Source organism: Mustela lutreola, chromosome 9, assembly GCF_030435805.1.
Source record: "Mustela lutreola isolate mMusLut2 chromosome 9, mMusLut2.pri, whole genome shotgun sequence".
Classification (NCBI taxonomy): domain Eukaryota; kingdom Metazoa; phylum Chordata; class Mammalia; order Carnivora; family Mustelidae; genus Mustela; species Mustela lutreola.
In genome coordinates, this window is record NC_081298.1 from 140,347,132 (window position 1) to 140,368,102 (window position 20,971).

Sequence of the window (20,971 nt, forward strand, 5' to 3'; positions counted from 1 at the left end):
AATGATGAAGTGACATCATCCACGGCCTTAGTAAGTGCCCAGTAAATGTTCATGTTGAAAGTTTCAGATTGAGTTAGAAGCAGCCTCTTTGGAGAACAGTGTGGAGATTCCTTAAGAAATTAAAAATAGAACTTCCCTATGACCCTGCAATTGCACTCCTCGGTATTTACCCCAAAGATACAGATGTAGTGAAAAGAAGGGCCATCTGTACCCCAATGTTTATAGCAGCAATGGCCACGGTCGCCAAACTGTGGAAAGAACCAAGATGCCCTTTAACGGACGAATGGATAAGGAAGATGTGGTTCATATACACGATGGAGTATGATGCCTCCATCAGAAAGGACGAATACCCAACTTTTGTAGCAACATGGACGGGACTGGAAGAGATTATGCTGAGTGAAATAAGTCAAGCAGAGAGAGTCACTTATCATATGGTTTCACTTATTTGTGGAGCATAACAAATAGCGTGGAGGACATGGGGAGTTAGAGAGGAGAAGGGAGTTGGGGGAAATTGGAAGGGGAGGTGAACCATGAGAGACCATGGACTCTAAAAAACAACCTGAGGGGTTTGAATTGGTGGGTGGGTGGGAGCTTAGGGTACCAGGTGGTGGGTATTATAGAGGGCACGGATTGCATGGAGCACTGGGTGTGGTGAAAAAATAATGAATACTGTTATGCCGAAAATAAATAAAAAATAAATTAAAAAAAAAAAGAAGAAGTTGTATTCTCAAAGACTTGGGAGAAGAAAGCCAAAACTACTGAAACTAATATTACATTACTGGAATTTAAATAAAAACTTGGAGGGGGAAAAAAGTTGTTGTATTTCTTTAAAAAAAAAATGGATTAAGGTTTTCCCGTTTCTCTTTCAGATGAAATGAAGACTTTTGCAGGACAACAGATTGAGCCTCTTTTTCAGTTCTCCTGGCTCATAGTGTTTCTGACCTTGCTGCTTTGTGGGGGGCTTGGTTTACTGTTTGCTTTCACTGTCGACCTGAATCTTGGAATAGCAGTATCATTGAGCTTCTTGGCTCTCTTATACATATTTTTTAGTAAGTTTTTGCTTTTTATTTTTTTCAAAAAATAAAGATAATGTTAAGTACTTCTTGTTTTATTTAAAATATTATCTTAATATTTTATATTTATATACCTATATTTATGAAATATAAAATATTATCTATATCTCTCCCGTAAGTGATTTTCATATTTAATTACAAGAGTTTCATAATCTTTTTGCTATTTTGTAAGTTGGCTTCAAGGAACATTGTTCACAATCTGGCTAGAATAGCTTTAAACACTGGTGTACTGCTCATTAATATTGAAATAGAACTCTAATTTACTATACTCACTTTTTTATATGTTAATGATTTACTATATTTAGGTCTTTTTTGAAAGTAAGTCTTCATAGCCGTCAGTGGGATGCTGTTGGGCATTTTGATCATCCCTATGATCTTCATTTTACTTAAAAGCAAAGTAAAAAACATCAATTATAGTCCCGTTCTTAGGGGATATCTTCAGTCATAGCAGAGGAAATAGATTCACTATTGGAGGAACTGGTGATTTCAACAGGTGCAAAAAGTGACAAACCCCAAATCATTTATATTTGAGTCTGAACTAAGTCATATGTTTCTGTTTAAGGCATTATCTTTCTCATTGTGTTTCTTACATCACATTTTAGTTAGTTTACTTTTTGTTTTTTTAAAGATTTTACTTATGTATTTGACAGAGATCACAAGTAGGCAGAGAGGCAGGAGGGAGAGCGCGGGGGAAGCAGGCTCCCTGCTGAGCCGAGAGAGCCCGATGTGGGGCTCGATCCCAGGACCCCAAGATCATGACCTGAGCTGAAGGCAGAGGCCTTAACCCACTGAACCACCCAGGCGCCCGTTAGTTTACTTTCTACACACGTTCTCTGTGTTGGTGAATTAGCTGAGGAATTCTTTGAGGAATAGCTAGGAAATAGCATGGAACCAGGGAGAGTCATGTAAGCCTGCCTCTCAGTACTTAATATTTGCCAGTGTGAGAAAAGAGGTTGCTTGGGTCATGATTGTTTTGAATAATTTTTAAAAACTGTGTATTTCAGTTGTCATTTACTTTGGTGGACGAAGGGAAGGAGAGAGTTGGAATTGGGCCTGGGTCCTCAGCACTAGATTGGCAAGACATATTGGATATTTGGAACTCCTCCTCAAATTGATGTTTGTAAACCCACCTGAATTGCCAGAGCAGACCACTAAAGCTTTACCTGTGAGGTAAGTTGGTCCCTTTGACAGAAGTAGCTTTTTGTAAGATGAAGCAAAAATAAAGTTTATAATGCTTTCTCAGTGTACATTCCAAAAAACATTGGTTTCCTCTTTTTTTTTTTTGAGTTTTTATTTATTTGTCAGAGAGATTGAGAGAGAGCTAGCACGCGCGCATAAGCAGGGGGAGCGGCAGGAAGCAGAGGGAGAGGGAGAAGCACACTCCCAGCCAAGCAAGGTCTCGATCCCAAGACCCTGGGATCATGACCCAAGCCAAAGGCAGACGCTTAACCGACTGAGCCACCCAGGCATCCCAAGGCATTTTTCTTAAACTTCATATATGAGAAATAAAACAACACGTCCTGGTTAAATAGGTTTGAGAAAGCACTTTATATTATATCTTCCTCTTGTACGTAAAAGGAACAGAGACACCTCTCCCTAAAAAATTCTGGTTAACTTTGATTTACCAAATTTGATCCGAGCATCTCCCACCCTGCCACGACACGACGCCTTTCCCATCCTTTGGGAACACTTTGAAGAGAGCGCAGGATGTAGGATGGGGGCCTGGCATCCCCTTGCATTAGCCTATAATGTTGGCTACTGAGCGTGCCCTCTGAGATGCTCTTTCCTTGCCTGTGGAAATAAATTGACTTGCCTATCTAAAATTATCATTAATGTCAAAGAGGAAATGTATGAGAAAATAGTTCAGAAAAGGTGAAAAACATATATGTCAAGAATAAAGGAAAAGTAGAGGGCTCCAGAGGAACATCAAATGAAAAAAGGAATTGAAAGCAAGAGGAATTTAGTAGAAATTAGCAAAATAGTTAAATGGATACTAATGATTAAGAATTTTAAAATTATTAAAAGATAAAATGTGTAACTTAAGTTGAATAAATAAGCCAAACTAGATGAAACATCAAAACTGTGAATATAAGAGATAAAGATAAAAACTTACATAATTAGCATATATGATTAAGTATTAGAAGGATTTACAGATGAAAAGGTAAAATGAAAAGTTAAGAAAACATGCAGAGTAGAATAAAATAATTGAGGGAAATATTTTCACGGAAATTTTATTCTATTTTATTTTTTTCTTTTTAAGATTTTATTCATTTATTTGACAGACAGAGATCACAGTAGGCAGAGAGGCAGGCAGAGAGAGGGGGAAGCAGGCTCCCCACTGAGCAGAGAACCCGATGTGGAGCTCTATCCCAGGAACCTTGGATCATGACCCGAGCTGAGGGCAGAGGCTTTAACCCACTGAGCCACCCAGGTGTCCCCAGAAAATTTATTTTAAATTAATGACACGGTATTTCAAAAAAAGAACAATTAAAATAGCATAAATTGTGCCTGGGTGGCTCAGTGGATTAAAGCCTCTGCCTTTGGCTCAGGTCATGATCCCAGGATCCTGGGATTGAGCCTCGCATCAGGCTTTCTGCTCAGCAGGGAGTTCTCTCTCTATGTGCTTCTCTGCCTACTTGTGATCTCTGTCAAATAAATAAATAAAATCTAAAAAAAATAAAATAGCCTAAGTCAAGGTCACACAACAGAGTACAGTGTGATCCTGGACGGTATTTTGAAAACAGTGCTTTTACATACCATTGAGGTGATCATTTAGTTTAGGGATGGAAGGGGAGAAAGGAGCAAATGCAGAAGTCCTATCCGTTCAGAGAATCAGGATACAAATGATTCAGTTATCTCAAAGAATGACCTGAGAAGAATCTTTCACACCTCATTTCTAAGTCCTTACTAAATGTTTAAGCTATAAATAAAACATTCTAAAACTTGAGTTTTCAAATGGCCTTAAATTCTTAATGACTGTAGTATCCTGTCAGCGTTTTGATCTCTCCGTTGGTGCCTCACACACTTCCCTGAGTGGCTCTTTCAGTGACTGTGCCATCGGCCACCTGCAGTGGCCTGAGCTCTGCCACCATGTGTTACTCCTCTGCTTTTCGTCAGTTAACTTCATACAACTCTGCTGCATTTCACTTGGGTTATTGCCTTTTCCTAAGACAGGTATGTCTGATGCTAGAAGTGGGAGGAACCTAATTACAAGTTCTTTTCCCTCTTAAGAACTTCAATGACAATATTTTAAAAGAGACTTTAAGAAAATGTAGAGTCACATGATACAGAGATGCCGTATATAGAAATTATTTATTTCTTTAGATACCCAAGTTACATTTTATTCCCCCATTCCCCCCAAGGTTTTTGTTCACAGATTACAACAGGCTGTCCAGTGTGGGTGGAGAAACATCGATGGCTGAAATGATCGCTACTCTCTCGGATGCCTGTGAGAGAGAGTTTGGCTTTTTGGCGACCAGGCTCTTTCGAGTATTCAAGACTGAAGATTCGCAGGGTAGGCCTTCCTTGCTCCTCCTCCTCTGTGTGTGTGTGTAGAGGATGAGGATGGGATGAATATTCCTGTGAAAACATGAATCGAGTGTTAGAAATTCATATGCTATGACTGTCACATTTATGGTCTTCTAGATGCTTCGTATGTAAGTAATTGGTAAAACCATTTTCTGTCTTACAGGCAAAAAGAAATGGAAAAAGACCTGTTGCCTGCCATCCTTTGTCATCTTCCTTTTTATCTTCGGCTGCATTATTGCTGGAATTACTCTCCTGGCTATCTTCAGGGTCGACCCGAAACATCTGACAGTGAATGCTGTTCTCATATCAATCGCTTCAATAGTGGGCTTGGCCTTCGTGCTGAACTGCCGTACGTGGTGGCAGGTGCTGGACTCTCTCCTGAATTCTCAGAGGAAACGCCTCCATAATGCTGCCTCCAAACTGCACAAGCTAAAAAGTGAAGGATTCATGAAGGTAAGTGCTCACGGATCATTCGGAAGTAACTGAATGTGAGCTTGCCACCATGACCTTGATGGTGGGGCTTTAGGGCGTGGACTCTGTCAATGTTACAGTGTTGCATTTGTTTTTAGTTTTATTCCACATTTGCCCTGTGGAAATATATGTTTGAAGTGGGAAACATTAAAACAATACAGGTTTTTATAAAATAGACTTTTATAAGGTATTCCTAGGAATTAGGAGATTGCTCCACAGGTCACCACCACCTACCTAATAACTGGGTTTCCTGCCTGATAAGATAGGCTCCTCAGTAGAGAAAGCAGATTAAACCACTAAAACATATAAAATAGGATTGTACTTTTAGATTCAAAAGGGACTTCATACAATATCTATAGCCCCTTTCCTTTGATCAAGGTCACAGGCCATCTGGAGCCAACTGTAATGTGGTGTTCAGAGCATTTGAATTTGCATTCAATGACTTTCAGAGCATGTGATCTTGGCAAATAAGTCACTCAGCCTAGTGTGTCTTTTGAAGTGGTTATGACTGTGGCTACCTCATTGTGTGGGTAAAGGGCTCTAATTTATGTAAAGTCACTTTATAAATTGTGAAGCACTCACTGCAGTTTTACATGGGGCCAGAACTGGCTGTGAGGACTTGGGATTTTTTTTCTTCCTGTTAGATGAGATTCTGTCAGGCTTTTTAAGAAATGTGCTTCAATTTCTTACATCTTCAGTGCTTCTGTCCTTTCTGTTGTGCAGGTTCTTAAGTGTGAAGTGGAGCTAATGGCCAGGATGGCAAAAACCATTGACAGTTTCACTCAGAATCAGACAAGACTGGTGGTGATCATTGATGGACTGGACGCCTGCGAGCAGGACAAAGTACTCCAGATGCTGGACACTGTATGTCTTAGCCATCTTGAAACTTACATTTGTCACATGTGGCAGCCAAGAGGAATGACTTGTGAATTTCTCAAGTGGAATTTGAATAGTACTTTTTCTATTGTAAAACCAACCATTTTTTTTTTTTAAGTGCAAAAGCATAACAGGAGTAAATGTCTCATCACAAACAGATTTAAACAATTTTAGCCCAATGGCTGTGTGAGCAAATGAATGGAGTAGCTCTAAAGTCCATGGTGTGACTCCACCTTTCTTTTGCAGATGATTATGATTAGAATCAGAGGCAATAGTAGGGAACCCTCAGAATCTGTAGTTTTTGTTGAAGGCGGGGTACATCAGTGGCTCTCTGTGAGGCATGGTAAAGCAGTAGTATGTAGCTGTGGAGAGACACCAGTGTGCCCAGCGCCTCATGTCTGCTCACAAATATGTCTGTGTGTGTCGTTCTTTCCTTTAATGTAGACCACAAATATCTCAGAATAGGACAGGGTTAATTGTTTTCTGTGGAGGTTTTATCAGTTAGGTTTTATTACAGTTAGGTGATGAAAAATTGTCAAATGGTGAAAAACCAGATTGAGACCTTAATGAAATTTATTTTCATATGAAATAATATTTTGAAAAAAGTAGAATTTAAGAAATACAGTCATCAAAGGATAATACGGGTTTTTGTTGCTTTGGATAATTTGAACTTTATATCATAAGTACACATTTTTTCTACCACAGGTCCGAGTTCTGTTTTCAAAAGGCCCCTTCATTGCCATTTTTGCAAGTGATCCGCATATTATCATCAAGGCAATTAACCAGAACCTCAACAGCGTGCTTCGTGACTCAAATATAAACGGACACGACTATATGCGCAATATAGTTCACTTACCTGTTTTTCTTAATAGTCGTGGACTCAGCAATGCAAGAAAATTTCTTGTGACTTCAACAACAAATGGGGACATTCCGTGCCCAGATACTGCAGGTAAAGAGTCAGTTCCTTGGGCACTTCAGTTTGAAGGAGTTACGTAATGTTTTATGGTGACTCACCTTTTACCTTGAAAAATACTGTTGGTATTTCACTTCTCTTTATATGTCATGTACAACAGAATTTTAATAGAGTGATGCTTTCTCAACAAATTCTTTAAGGGACCCAGGAAGATGCTGACAGAAGAGTTTCACAGAACAGCCTTGGAGAAATGACTAAGCTCGGTAGCAGAACAGCCCTGAACAGACGGGTAAGCTGCCCCTTGTTCTGAGCCACGTGTTCTTGTGCTGCTGTTTGAGTAGAGCGAAGGTGATGCAACTCAAATATAAGCTATAAGCTGCTGTAGATGCTGCATTAAGCTCATCCAATATATTTTATTACTGAATTTCCTTTCGGCTTCAGATGGCTTTTTAGGAACTACGTGAGCCTGGAGCCCATAGCAACTGTGGATTGTACGGTAGTCCTCCTCCTCCCCTGGCCTGTTCCCAGGCACCGGCCTCAGAGCAGCCGAATTAGGCTCTCTGCGAGTGAGATTTTAAAACTCTCCAGAGGATGTCATCCAGGGTGGAGAAGGCCCATATCCATTCCAGGTCAAGTTGTACCCATTCCAGGTGCCCGTTGCCACCAGACCATAGCGGGGAAAGAGGCTCATGGTGTGAGAAGAGCTCCGTGCGCTTCCTGCCGGCCGTCCTCCCTCCCTGATGGCTGCAAGCCCCGTCCCTTTCTTTTGCACCCACGCAGTGATTTTGTGTCCTGCCCGGCCATCTGGGTTTCTCCTCGAACACTCAGGTTTTCCCTGCCCTACCCCACTCTTAGAACCCTGTTTTGTACAGAGATCGAGGGCGTGTTACAAGACAGGAAGATGTCCACTCGGGGTACAGGATGGTGAGAATGCCACTTGACGCTGGGCCAGCACTGGCACTCTCTTCTTTTTCCAGGTTGCTGCCATTACATTTGAGACATTTTATATGTGTTTTCAATGACATTTTGATGTTCTGATTTTATGTCTCTAACCTGTACAAGTATGAATGCAAAATTAATATGAAAGACAGTTGATCATACTAAATTAGGAGAGTATCATTTCCCATTTCAAATTTGTCTCTTAGTAGTCTGGCCTCTTGGGCTCCCTGTGCTTGCATCCACCATGACTTCAGAGGAGAACTCGCCTTTGTTGTCCCTGTTCTTCCTCCGACTAGAAGGGATTCTCTGCCCCACTCTGCCCACTGGAGTGCCTCTAATTCTTATCCATATGTAAGCGTAGTTGTCACACATTTAAAAATCACCCAAACATCAAAATGCTGAATCCTTGAAATAAAGAGTTTATGTACTCTGTTATTTCAGGGTCCCTCTGATATTGGAACTCCTGTAAGAGTTTGACTTGCATTCTCTACCAAATTTTGCTTATTTATAATCTTTAAGGCATTTAGCTTTCTCTAACTGTACAGCAATAAATCAAAATACATCTGAAGTTAAACCACACCATTGGATGCAGTTGTTGCTAATACAACTTTATAACTGCTCTGTAAAGATTTGCCTCAGGGAATAACAATAATAATGCCTATTATTGTTATATAATCTTCCTCTTTGACTAACATTTTGGATTGTTTTTATTGTCATCATAAACATACCATAACTTCTCAAAAAGCCCTAAGTTCTCAGACTTGAAGTATTGGTTCATGCTTATTGTTCTTAAACTCTTCCAGGATACTTACCGAAGAAGGCAGATGCAGCGGACCATTACTCGGCAGATGTCCTTTGATCTTACAAAACTGCTGGTTACCGAGGACTGGTTCAGTGACATAAGTCCTCAGACCATGAGAAGGTTACTTAATATTGTTTCTGTGACAGGTAACTTCTTATAGTAGATAATAAACTTGATCACATTAGGAAAGCAATTCAGTTTCAGAAACAGAAGGATGTACTGTGTTCGTAACGTTTATACTGCTGTGTACCACTTTTATTTGCATTAAGTATATCTAATAAAACCTACATTAGTTTTGACGATGAAAATCAACTATTGGTTGTACACTGTTATTTTTAAAATTCGATGACTTAAAAAATCTTTTATTTCATCTCAGGTTTTTCTCTTTGTATAAAGATAATTTTATGCTAACTTGTATGACTGAGTATATAATTTAAAATGTTGACATTCAGATTTTATACACCGCTATTGTTTCAGTTTTCAAATGACAGATTTTTTTCTTTTTTATTGGCTTAAATAAAATACACAACAAAATTTATGGTCTTAACCATATTCAAGGGCACAATTTGGTGGGATTAAACGGATTCACACTGTTGTGTGGCCATCACTACTACCTATCCCCATAGTTCTCTCCGTCTTGTAAAACTGAAACTCTGTACCCATTATATCATAACTCCCCTTCCTTCCCTCCCTCAGTGCCTGCGACCACTTTTCTATTTTCTGTCTCTACAGAATATTACTATGCTAAGTACCTCATATAAGTGGAATCATGTAGTATTTATCTTCTTGTGACTGGCTTATTTCACTTAACATAATGTGTTCAGGGTTCATGTTGTAGCATGCAGAATTTCTTTCCTTTTAAAGAATGAGTAGTATTCCGTTGTATGTATATATCACATTTTGGCTTAGCCATTCATTTGTTGATGGACATGTGGGTTGCTTCCATATTTTAGCTCTTGTGAATAATGCTGCTATGAACATGAGTGCATCATAATATTTTCCATGACCATGGTTTCAGTTCTTTTGGATGTATACTCAGAAATGGAGTTGCTGGGTCACATGGTATTTCTATTTTTGAATTTTTTTGAGGAACCTTAATTCTGTTTTCCATGGCTGCACTATTTTACATTCCTACCAACCATGCACAAAGGTTCCAATTTCTCTACATCCTCGCCAACACTTGTTTCTTTCTATTTTTTTGATAGTAGCCATCCTATTAGGTGAGAGGTAGTATCTCATTGTCGATGGGATTCGCGTTTTCCTAGTGATTGGTGCTGTTGAGCATCTTTTCATATGCTTATTGGCCATTCCTGTATCTTCTTTGGAGAAATGTTTATCTAAGTCCTTTGTCCATTTTTGGATAGAGCTGTTTGGGTTTTTTATTGTTGAGTTTTAGAAGTTCCCTCTATTGTGGATATTAATTCCTTACTATATACATGATTTGCAGATGTTTTCTCCCATTCTATGGGTTGCATTTTTACTTTGTGGATAGTGCCTTTTGGTGTACAGAATTTTAAAATTTTCATGAAGTTCCGTTTGTCTGTTGTTGTTGTGGATAGTGCCTTTTGGTGTACAGAATTTTAAAATTTTCATGAAGTTCCGTTTGTCTGTTGTTGTTGTTGTTTATATGCCTTTGGTGTTCTATTCGAGAAAGCACTGCCAAATCCGGTGTTGAGAAATTTTTGTCCTATGTTTTATTCTAAGCATTTTATTGTTTTAAGTTACATTTAGGTAACCTGATCTATTTTGAGTTAATTTTTATATATGGTGTTAAGTAGGGGTTCAACTTCATTCTTAAGCATGTGGATCTCCAGTTTCCCCAGCACCATTTATTGAAGAGACTGTCCTTTCTCCATCTAATGGTCTTGGCACCCTTGTCAAAATCATTTGACCATATACACGGGGATTAATTTCTGGGCTCTCCTGTTCTGTTCTATTCTATTGACCTGTATGCCTGTGTTTATGCCATTCTGTACTGTTTTGATTACTGTGGTTTTGTAGTCAGTTTTGAGATAAAGAAGTATGAGTCCTCCAGTTTTGTTCTTCTTTTTCAGGATTATTTTGGCTATTCAGTGTCACAGATTCCATATGAATTTTAGGATGGGTTTTTCTATTTCTGCGAAAAAGGTTATGGGAATTTTGACAGATTTCATTGAATTTTAGATGACTTGGGTTAAAATATCAATATTGAGTCTTCCAATTCATGAACCTGGATCTTAATTAACTTATAATTTAAAATGTTGAAATTCGGGGAAGCCTGGGTGGCTCAGTTGGTTTAGCGTCTCTTTTTGGCTCAGGTCATGATCCTAGTGTCCTAGGATCATCCTAGGATCCTCAGGCTCCCTGCTCGGCAGGGAGTCTGTATCTGCCCCCCCCCCCCCGGCCCTTGCACTCTCATTCACGTTCCCCTGCTTGTTCGCTCGCTTGCTCGCTCTCTCTCAAGTAAAATAAATAAAAAAGTAAATAAAATTTTAAAGTTGAAATTCAGATTTTATATGCTCCAGTTGTTTCAGTTTTCAAATGACATTTTGAATAAAAATGTTGGGGCACCTGGGTGGCTCAGTGGGGTAATAAGCCTCTGCCTTCAGCTCAGGTCATGATCTTGGGGTCCTGGGATCGAGTCCCATGTCGGGCTCTCTGCTCAGTGGGGAGCCTGCTTCCCACTCTCTCTCTGCCTGCCTTTCTCCTTGTTATTTCTCTCTCTTTGTCAAATTTAAAAAACAAAACAAAACAAAAAAAACCCACTTTAATAAATAAATAAAAATGCTAACAATAAAATTGAAGATTAGTGCCCTGTGACTGGATTCCATGCATAGAATTCTGCTCTTCACCATGTTAATGCTTACATATAAATTTAAATACATATAAACATAAATATAAATTTAATATGTAAGTATATGTTCCTTTGCATGACATTAAATGGTACTTAGTAATACTGACTAGTGTTAACACTATTATGATAGTTATACTGGCATTTGCTTTTAGAATAAAGTTGGGGTGCATGCTATAAACTAAACTTCAAGTGAGGTTGTGTCTAATATATGTGCAATATTTTTGGTAATTAAATCCCTTTAAGTGAGGTCTCAAACTTTATTGATTATGTTCTACAATGGAAATGTTCTATCATTTCCATACAATGGAAATGTTATCAGTATCTTTGTACATATTTAATAAATATATGGTGAGTATCTTGATATGCCAGATATCAGTCTGGGTATTGTGGAGATAGGCAGTGAACAAGATAAAGTTCTTGTCCTGTTGGTAAAGACAGAACATATAAAGTCATGTAATAATAAGTGCCATAAAAACCTCATCTACCCTTACCATTTAGTGTCAGGATACCCCTGGTGCAGTCATTGTTTCTTCTTTTTTTTATCTGAACTAGCTCCTTTGGTGATCTCATTTAGTCCCAAAGGGTTACATACCATTTACATGCAAAAGATTCTCAAATGTGTATCTTCAGCCTTGTTGTTCTCCAGCTGCCTGCTTGATACCTAGTGGGGTCTAATACATGTCTGAGACCATACCATGTCCAAAAGTGAACTTCTGATCCCCTGCCCCAAACTTCATCCATCCATCGCCTCCCATCTCAGTTAATGCAACTCTTTTTCCTGTTCCCTGGGGGGAAAAAACCTCGATACCTTGTTGACATATACCACCTCCAATCTGTAGTACATCCTTGAGTTCTGTTTTCAGACTGTATCCAGAATCTAACCACTTTTCATGGTTTGTAACATACTACCGGTATCCTCTGCGTCATCCTGCCTCATTGGTGTTCATTACAGCAGTAGCCTGCTCCTCCTCTTTCCTCTGTGGTTCTCCATGCGGCAGCTACAGTGACCTTTCGAAACAGAAGCCAGTCATGTTATTCTCTCCTCAGAACTCTCTTATTTTCCCGTTGTACTAAAGATAAAAATATTAAGTCCTTACAGTTTCTTATGGGGCCCTTTTTGATGTCTTTCTCTCTACCTCTTTCCCTATCTCTGAGCTTATCTCCTGTCCCGCTCTTAGATCCCTTACTGACCTCTTTGCTGTGTCCTGAAAATGCCAGGCACGTTTCTGCCCAAGGGCTTCTGCTTTTGCCTGTAATGATCTTTCTTTGGAGAGATGTATTCTGGCCTTCTCATCTCCTTTGAAGTTTTTGCTTAAAAGTCAGCTTTTTCATTGGGAACTTCCTTTGTTATCTTATATAAATTATACTTCCTCCTTCTATACACCTTGCTTTCTTCATTTGTTCCATAGAACTGATCACCTTCTGATGCACTCTACCATTTGCCTAACAGCTGAGATGGCACTTTAGAGGATGAGGTCCGTCACGGGTGCATCGATGTTCTGCTGTCTGATTGTGGGCAGTGTTGAGACTGTCTGACACATAGTTCTGAAAGATTTTTGCCTGCATGTTCATGGTCAAAGCAGAATATAACACTAGTGGCAAATAACACCAAAAAATTACTTTAGAATTAAACAGAATTGTGTTTAATCCCTAGAATTTTTCCAGTACAGCTTTTGGATTATAGAAGCCCTGGAAATAGTAAATTTGAATTTGCAGTGTAAATCAAGTTGCAACTTTTAAATATTTAAATTAATTGTCAACATGCTAAATGTTTCACTTAGTACAATAATACACATCTATTAATTTTAGAATGTTTTTATATTTTTTTAAAGGACGATTACTGAGAGCCAATCAGATTAGTTTCAACTGGGACAGGCTTGCTAGCTGGATCAACCTTACTGAGCAATGGCCTTACCGAACTTCATGGCTCATATTATATTTGGAAGAGACTGAAGGTATTCCAGATCAAATGACATTAAAAACCATCTATGAAAGGTACTTTGTCTGGCCTCTTGATATTTCACTTTATTTTAGATTGAGTTAGTTATAAGTTATAATTTATAACTTACAGTTATAAGTTAATGCATATAAAGCAAAGTGAATACAAAATAATATGCATGAAATGTATACTTCTGGATGGATTCAACCATTCTCATTAATTCCATTATAATTTTAGAGTCCTATTAGCACAGGTAAATATCTAATGTAAAATTTACATCTTCAGTTGGACATGGTCTTTCCTTTTCAGTGTAACTTACATGGTAAAAAAAAATTAATAGTTCTATTAGTTTTGTGTATTTGTACATACAAAATGCAAATCTTGAAATGTCATTATTATTTCTATTTTATTTTTATTCTAAGTGTCTTCATTGAATATTAAGGAGGTTAAATTTTTTAAATCATTAGTGCAGATATTTTCAGTTTTGTATCTGGAGGATTTTTGGAACTGAATATAAGCTGGAAAACATTCTTTGTATTAAACAGTAAAGGAATTTATTGTTACTTTAAGCTCAGTGATTTGAAGTACTTTTAAAATTGATAAATTAAATTTTTTCTTAAAAAACATGCAGTTAAGGTTCAGTGAAATGTCAGATAAGTAAAGTTTTAAGAGTTGACAATTTATCAATTCAGAAATGAAATTAAAATCCTTTTTGTCAGAGTACTTAATACCTTCAGTGTTCAGTTACTGCTCAAAATAAATTATCCCGTAGAAAACAAATAGTACCAAGAAATTAGACAATTTTATAAAACTCGGTGTAACTGAAACAATTATTTTAACATATCAATGAAGCTAACTCTAACAAAGCATTGAGTGTATAGTTCCTATATTAAAACTTCTGAGATTACAAAAGTTTTTTCTTAAAATACTGTCAGCATATGGTTTTTCCTGATTTTTCAATCCCCATATTTTTTAAGCTTTTATTTACTTTAGAGAAAGGTGGGGGGCAGGAGAATGAGGGAAGGGCAGAGCGGGCGGGAGAGGACACTCAGACAGACTCCATGCTGAGTGCAGGGCCTAATGCGGGGCTCCACTTTGGGACCCTGAGATCAGGACGAGCTGAAATCAAGAGCTGGTTGCTTAACCAACTGAACCATGCAGGGGTCTCTCCCCATTTTTCATATATGTATTTTTTTTTTAATCCTAGGTAAATAACTAGCTTTAGGATTACAGAGAATGGTGTAGTAATAGTCTACACATATGAACTCTTCTTGGTTTTGCTGTTTAATTTATACTGAAGTTGTTTCAACCGCGTGCTCTATCCAGTAGGTGTTCCAGCAGATGGCAGTGATACATAAGGGCCACATGCTGTAGATAGTGGCGCTGAGTTGCTTCTGCACTTTGATATTTTAGAAATTATCTTTTTCTTATAAGATATACAATTGGTTTTTCTCTGGGTTGTGTAGAAAAATACTGTTTTATTTCGTGAATAAGTTTTACATCATAACGTGTTGTGTAGTTACGATTGTTTGCTAGATGAGTACAGTCATTTTTCAGCAGTTAAAATTGAACTTTTTAAATGTTTTAACTTCTTAATTATAATTCATACCAATATAATGGGATTTATTCTTCACATGGTGTATTTTTTACACAAAGTGCTAAGTAGCATGGACAGGTGGTTCTTTGGCACTTCAGCTTATCCTTGAGCAGTTATTTGTGTGTAAATAAAAATATGTCTGAGAAAAGACTGAGCGTTCATTTAGGAACTATAAAGGGGATTCTTAGAGTCTGCGTGAATCGGTATTGTTGCTCGAGTAGTACAATCGGGTTCAGGAAATTTGAAATCCAGGCAGCAGGAGAGCTGCTCCTCTCACAGGGGTCCTCCTTAAGGAGGAGGGGTCGCTTCTCATTCGCATTTTCTCCTTCTGGCGCGTGTATCTCCAGCCTCTCTTCCTCAGGCACCAGGTTCTCTGTCAGGGGCCTTAGTTCTCTCGCAGCTTTAGAAGTCTCGGTGGTTAGAGCAGTTCCTTACTAACAAGCAGGATTGTGCTTCAGAAAGCTGAGGTCGCTTCCCAAAGGCGCTTAGCTCCTAAGTAGCAGAGCTCTTTCCGCCCAGGCCTCTCAGAGACCGGAAACTACTTACATGCTTGTCACAGTTCTCTACGCTTTAACACCTTTTATTCTCACAATCTGTGAAGCGGTGTTGTGATTCTTATTTTACACCTGAGCAAATCGAAGCCCAGACCAGGTGAGTCACTTCCTGAATTCAGTCTCACAGCCGCTGCGCCGCGCGGGAGAGCCGAGTAGCTGGCTGCAGAGGCCACCTGCAGAGGGCGCTGCCGCTCACAGCCCTGGAAAGCGTCGGCATTTTCTTCCGCGGTAGCCCTGTCGGGGATACTTGAGACACTGAAAGTTTATGATGAAAATGAAGTGTCTGAAGTTTTCACATTTCTGTGTTCTCCATTTCCTTCTAGAATATTAGAAGATAGTAATACTCTGTGTAAGACACAAGATGTTTAATATAAATGGTCTTATTTACTCCAGTGACAACTCACCTATGAAGCAGGCATTGCTATATTATTTTTTTTTCTACAGTTTTTCTTTGCCTTCATAAAAACATCATCTTTCTCTAAGATAACCTATTAGGGATTACATTTTTCAGTTGTTCTTCCACCCCCCACCACCCCCACCTTTAACTGAATAAATATAGTCCATGTCAGTCTGTGGTTTGGGTTAAGAAGGGACTCAGGTCAGGCTTTTTACCTTCCTTTAGTCGAGTATATTGCTTAGAAGTACACTGTGTCTCAGGATTACAGAAACACTAATCAACTTTTTACATGTCAAGGGCCGTGTGCTTGAAGTCTCAGGTGCTGGGCCCTCTACATGTTCTATGAAGAAGGTGGAAAGTGGTGCAAGTCTGGGTCCCCAGGAGACAGAAGTAGGAGAGTTGTGACAATAAACAAAAGGTTTTTAAAGTCCTCAAAGAAATTCATATTTCAGTTCAATCCAACAAAAATATATTAAGTGTTTATTGTTTGTGGGTCTGCTGCTGGTTGCTGGAGATACAGTGCTGAGTAGGTACGTGTATATTTGCTTTCAGTCCAGCGATCCCACTTGCAGAAATTTACTCTGAGTGTACACCACAGAGTACTAAACCCTGCGGCTTAAGCATACATGTATAGGAACGTTGAATGGATTTTAGCACATGCACCCTAATACCTTATAACTGTAGAAAAGAATGAGGAGAAACTCTGTGATTGATATGGAGGAATTTTCAGGATGTGTTAAGTGAAAATAGCGAAGTGTGAAAGAATGTACAACATGATAGTGTTTATACAGGAAAGAAGGAGGAATAAGAACATTTCTATATAAATAGGTAGGTATTCTTTTACAGTAAAAATAGAAAACAAACTCCAAGGAAGGGTAAACCAGATCCTGCTGAGAATCCTTGTCTGTCGTGGATGCACAGATAGGAGAAGAGGCCTCTCTACGTTTTCATGTGGTTGGACTCTCAGTCATATACCAAAATAAAGAGGACGGATAAAAGCAAATCTTAGTATCAAATGAAAACAGAAAGAAATGATCCTAACTGTATATGAAATTGATAACATAACCATACAGAGAAAATAATTAATTCAATCACCTTTGAACTTAGTATTCTGACTCTTTATTCTTAGTAGAATATATCCTAAGGACAGAATTAACTGCAAAGAAATCTTGAGCTTCTGTTGGTAATAATATTGCGATTATACCTTTGAAATCCTTTTGAGCATATTATAAGAGTAAGTGAATAAATAAATAGATGTTTTGGGGAACTAGTATTTTTCCCTTGGGAGAAGGAGATACAAATATTGAATAATAATTATTTGTTGCTTTGTTAACATTTTAACTTAAGGATATAGTTTAAATGCATCCAAGAACTGTACTTCTTAGTAAACTCATCTAATTTCAATAACCTTTACGCACATGCTACATGTAGTTGAGAATCATTATGTATATAAACATAGCTTTATTGAAGGCTTAAAAAAAAAATCAATGTTTTGTTTCATGGTGGCAGAGTGAATCACAAACCATCCTTGGTTCATTGATCGATTCTAATGTCAGTACCAGTAACTCTAAAACGTATGAAGCAAGTGAATGCAGGAGAGGCAGCGCTCATTAGTGTGTTAAGAACTGAGATCTAGAAATTGCCAGGAGGCCAAGTTAGCTATTTCAGACCCTACAGGAAGGAAATAAGATGGACAGTCCATCAAGGAGGTCAAGTATGATCAGAATCTGCAACTCTGGGGTTAGTAAATTTTTCAGGTGAAATCACATAGACCCTAAAAAGTCCACAGTGCCCCATTTCTTTGCAGAGAATTTCTTATTCCTGCATGCACCAGATAGAAGATGCTGTGTGAGACAGAGCTTTTAATTTATTGTTGGATAGTACTTTAAATTAGAAAGTACTAGTTTTGGAGTTTCCTGTTTAATCTTTGCTGGGATAGTGGCAGGAAGGCGAAAGATACAAAAAGGAGAGGAGTAATTTGATCTCATTTTAGATACTATCATTTGAACATAACATGTTTTCCTAAAGTCTTGCTTCTTCTTTTCTTTCTTTTCTTTTCTTGAGGAAACCAAGATGAGTAGGAGACAGAGAATATTCTATATTGGAGATAAAATGAGATAATCAGAACTTTGTTTTGCCATTAAATTAATCATTATTTTAGACTTTCGCACTTGCTGGGCCTGCCATCCATTTATGCATTGGATTCGGGGGATTTTGAGATTTTTAAAAGATTTTATGTATTTGTTTGAGAGAGAGAGAGAGGAAGAGAGAGAAAGCATGGGCAGGGTAGGGCGGAGGGAGAAGCAGATTCCCTGCTGAGCAGGGAGTTGATGCAGGCCTCCATGCCAGGACTTCGGGATCATGACCTGAGCTGAAGGCAGACACTTAACTGACTGAGCCACCCAGTTGCCTGTAGCTCTTTTTTTTTTTTTTTTTTTAAAGAAAAAAGTGTGATTTATATGCCTACAAATACTTACAAAGTCTATTTTGTAGATACTCTAAGGAAGAGAGAAAAAGACAATGGAGTAAGAATCTTCAAGAATTCATTAAGGAATTGACTTAGTAATTGAGTTTAAGATGATTTGGAATGAAAAACTATGGGAAGACAATTTGATCAGCCTATTGAAAGAACATATATTGGAATATTTTAGAATAATTTAGAAAATTTTAGAATAATTTAGAATAATTTATTTCTAGCTAACCATAGTTGAGTTCTTTGATTCCATTGCTTGTCATTTGAATAATAAAAAGTTTTATTTACAGCAGACAAAAACAGCAGTATATAATTGATATTCATTTATTTTATTAAAGAAATCTGATTTGATAAAAACAATCAGAAAATAGTATTTTTAACGCTAGTAGTAAAATTTATTTTTTAATCCATAAAAAGCCTCATTTATTTTTATAGCAACTTGATGACACATCTGCTTGCTTTATTCAGCTGAAAAAGAAAATGTTGGTTCTTGGTGTTTGGTAAAATTGCTTTGTTAAATTATTTTCTAAATTGTTCAACTTTTAACAAATGACATTTGATACTAACACTGGAAAGCAATTTCAGCTAATTAAGTAGATCCCTCTATAAACCATTGGAACATTAAGATGACATACTGTTCATTCAAGATTATTTTAATTGGTACAATTATTGTAATTTTCTTGCAATTATGTGTTGAGCTAAAAGCTTTTGTCTAGATCATTTGAGGGTTTTTTTTTTTTTTTTTGTTAACATACATTTAGTAAGAAGAAAGGGAGTAAAATAAAAACTATAGATAAAGATTTTCTGTCTACTTTTTATTACGACGTTTTAGACAACCATTGAAATATTTTAGTATGAAACTTTATTTCTGGTATTTTTCAGTATGCATTTTAAGCAATGATAGAGGTTTTTTAAAGGATCAATTTAAGTAGTTTTCTTGAAGATAATGTTTTAAATTTCTGTTTTGACACGACTCAAGCAGTCATTTACTCAGGATGATATGGTCAGAATAGTTTTGTGTGATAAGGATAATGCCATACTTTATTTTGATTGTTTAAAACAGTTGAATAAGTTTTGAGAGAGCCTTAGAATGGTAACCATGTTCCACTTCGCTGAAATAGCTGTTTGCTGAGTAGGCACTGTAGGCATCTAACTTAAAACGTTTATGCTCAATTCAGTATCCTTAAATTTTTTAAGTAGTGGTATTTCTGTACTTGACATTTTTCATAATAAAACCTCCTATCTTATGATGTTCTTCCTTGATACTCAGCCAAAATTTTCCCAAGTTTAATTCGCTCATTTCTGGTTATCTCCTGTCTCCCTTGGCTCTCACTGGCCTCCTCCTCCTCTCCTTCATGTTCTGGGCTGTGATTTGTTGCCCCTCCCCCGTCACATGACCTGCATTAGGAACAGGTTTGTTTCTGTTCTGTTGCATGTGGATGTAAGCCACGGATTTCAGTAGCATGAAAAGCAGGATACCAGTTAGTTTAGATTTGTGAAGAAGTTGTCTCTTCTCCTTTGTAGTACAAAATACATCCTTTGTACTAAGGATATTTCTTCTAATTTAAATTTGAGATACTAGAAATACTCATTCCAAACACTGTTTCATACATTTTGTTTCTGTGCTTTTTATATGTTGCTTAGAACCTTAATGAAATTCTATCATTTTGGTATGATGTGACCTCTGTATGTATTGGGTTGTCACCATTCAGCATTTACTAAATTATTGTCTTGTATATAATTATTGTTTCCATCCTTTTTCCCAGAACACACTGTCCCTTACTATATAGAATGTCAGTACTGTATTCAGGGTAGTTCTTGTTGGGAAGGTAAAAATTGAGTGAAGAATTAAAGGAAGTGAGAGAATTAACCCAAGCAGATATCTAGAGGAGGCATATCTAGGCAGAGGGAACAGTACGGACAAAGGTCCTCAGCTACTCGTGAGAGTAGCTGGAATGTACCAGTAATAGCAAGAACAAGGCCTGTGATGTGGCTAGAGAGGACTCAGAAAAGGGCAGGAGGCAGGAGATGAGGTCAGGGAGGTCAGGGAGTATGGGACGTGGAGGATCCTTGTAAGGGTTTTGGCTTTTTATCCTGAGTCAGAAGGAGATCTGTTTGGAGTCTTGAAAAAAATGGATCCGTACCCTATGTGCTCCATGGTGCCTTGGTATTTGGTTGCATCAGTGTAACTTGGCCTGGGCTAGGGAAAATAAAGTAAAGATAAAATGAGTGATAGAGAATGGCCATAGAGATGAATGTGGAAAAGCTAAGAAACGAACAATGTTCTCTACAGTCTTGTTGCAGTATACTTTCTTGTTGAAGAAAGCTAGTTAATCTGAACAACTGCAGTAATTGATATGACTGATTTCCCTGTATGTCTTTCCTGTTGTAATAGATTCTTGTTTCTTAAGATCATTGAATTCTTTATTTTCCAGTAAAATGTTGGATTTAGAAGACTGCTTTTTGAATTGTTTTTTAAATTGCCGCCTTTTCCTTAGACTTGCCAGCTGCATGGCTTGTCCTCTAATCCCCACATTTCAACCCCCAGTTGAGAGTGAATGAAAGATGGTTTCCAT

General features: G+C 37.8%; 1 protein-coding gene across 10 annotated transcripts in view; it reads left to right on the plus strand.

Annotated features, from left to right (window-relative positions):
• Positions 1–20,971, plus strand: part of KIDINS220 (kinase D interacting substrate 220) — a 92,631-nt gene that overhangs the window by 36,950 nt on the left and 34,710 nt on the right. For all 10 annotated transcript variants that reach the window (XM_059132705.1, XM_059132708.1, XM_059132709.1 and 7 more), the window contains exons 14-22: positions 870–1,049; positions 2,078–2,243; positions 4,436–4,587; positions 4,765–5,054; positions 5,796–5,936; positions 6,654–6,897; positions 7,062–7,150; positions 8,604–8,748; positions 13,268–13,430. In XM_059132705.1, the coding sequence (XP_058988688.1) occupies positions 870–1,049; positions 2,078–2,243; positions 4,436–4,587; positions 4,765–5,054; positions 5,796–5,936; positions 6,654–6,897; positions 7,062–7,150; positions 8,604–8,748; positions 13,268–13,430 (1,570 nt within the window). The remainder of the gene's footprint in view (positions 1–869; positions 1,050–2,077; positions 2,244–4,435; positions 4,588–4,764; positions 5,055–5,795; positions 5,937–6,653; positions 6,898–7,061; positions 7,151–8,603; positions 8,749–13,267; positions 13,431–20,971) is intronic.